This window comes from Eimeria mitis, genomic scaffold (assembly GCF_000499745.2).
Source record: "Eimeria mitis Houghton genomic scaffold, Emh_scaff132, whole genome shotgun sequence".
Classification (NCBI taxonomy): domain Eukaryota; phylum Apicomplexa; class Conoidasida; order Eucoccidiorida; family Eimeriidae; genus Eimeria; species Eimeria mitis.
In genome coordinates, this window is record NW_013568752.1 from 6,266 (window position 1) to 7,029 (window position 764).

The window sequence follows — 764 nt, forward strand, 5'->3', positions numbered from 1 at the left end:
CGTCTGGCTTATACACTCAAAGGGCACGAGCAGCCGCTGCTGCGGGTGCGGCAGCAGACAGACAGCCGAGACATGCAGCAGTATTATTTAGCTTCTCTAGATATGGGGGGGACGGTGAGGGTTTGGCACTCTGCTGCTTTTCCTCCCAAGGTTAGTGCTGCTGCTGCTGCTGCTGCTGCTGCAGCACGAGCAGCAGAAACAGACCCGGATATTGCAGCAGCGTGGCAGCAGCAGCAGCAGCAGATACAAGAACAGCAGCAGCAGCAAACCCTAGTGCAGCAACGACGACATCTACAACCTGAAACCAGCAGCAACAGCAGCAACAGCAGCAGCAGCAGCAGAAGAAGCTCCCTCAGCAGCAGAGATGTCTCTCCTTTTCTGTCTGACGCAGAAGAGGAAAACGAAGCAGCAGCAGCAGCAGCAGCAGCAGCAGCAACAGCAGCAGCAGTGGGGTGTATAGCCATCATCCCCCCCCTCGAATGCTACTGGATATACCGCATCTCTCTCTCCTGTCACGGCCTGCTGACTCTCTGCCGCCCCACACAACCTCAGCAGCAGCAGCAGCAGCAGCAGCAGCAGCAGCAGCAGCAGCAGCAGCAGCAGCAGCAGCAACTGTTGCTGCTGTGGAAGCTGCATGCACCTTCTCTCTCCTCGCTGCGGCAGCAGCGGCAGCAGCAGCAGCAGCTGCAGCAGCCTGATGCCTTCGATTGGGGGTCGGCCGATCCCCACCGCCTGTGGCAGCAGATGCTGCTGTCTTTGCAGCA

General features: G+C 58.9%; 1 protein-coding gene across 1 annotated transcript in view; it reads left to right on the plus strand.

The window, feature by feature from the left end:
* Positions 1-764, plus strand: part of EMH_0092900 (uncharacterized protein) — a gene marked incomplete at both ends in the record, with an annotated part of 6,080 nt that overhangs the window by 2,454 nt on the left and 2,862 nt on the right. Inside the window, one exon of the mRNA XM_013494880.1 lies at positions 151-762. Within this exon, the coding sequence (XP_013350334.1) occupies positions 151-762 (612 nt within the window). The remainder of the gene's footprint in view (positions 1-150; positions 763-764) is intronic.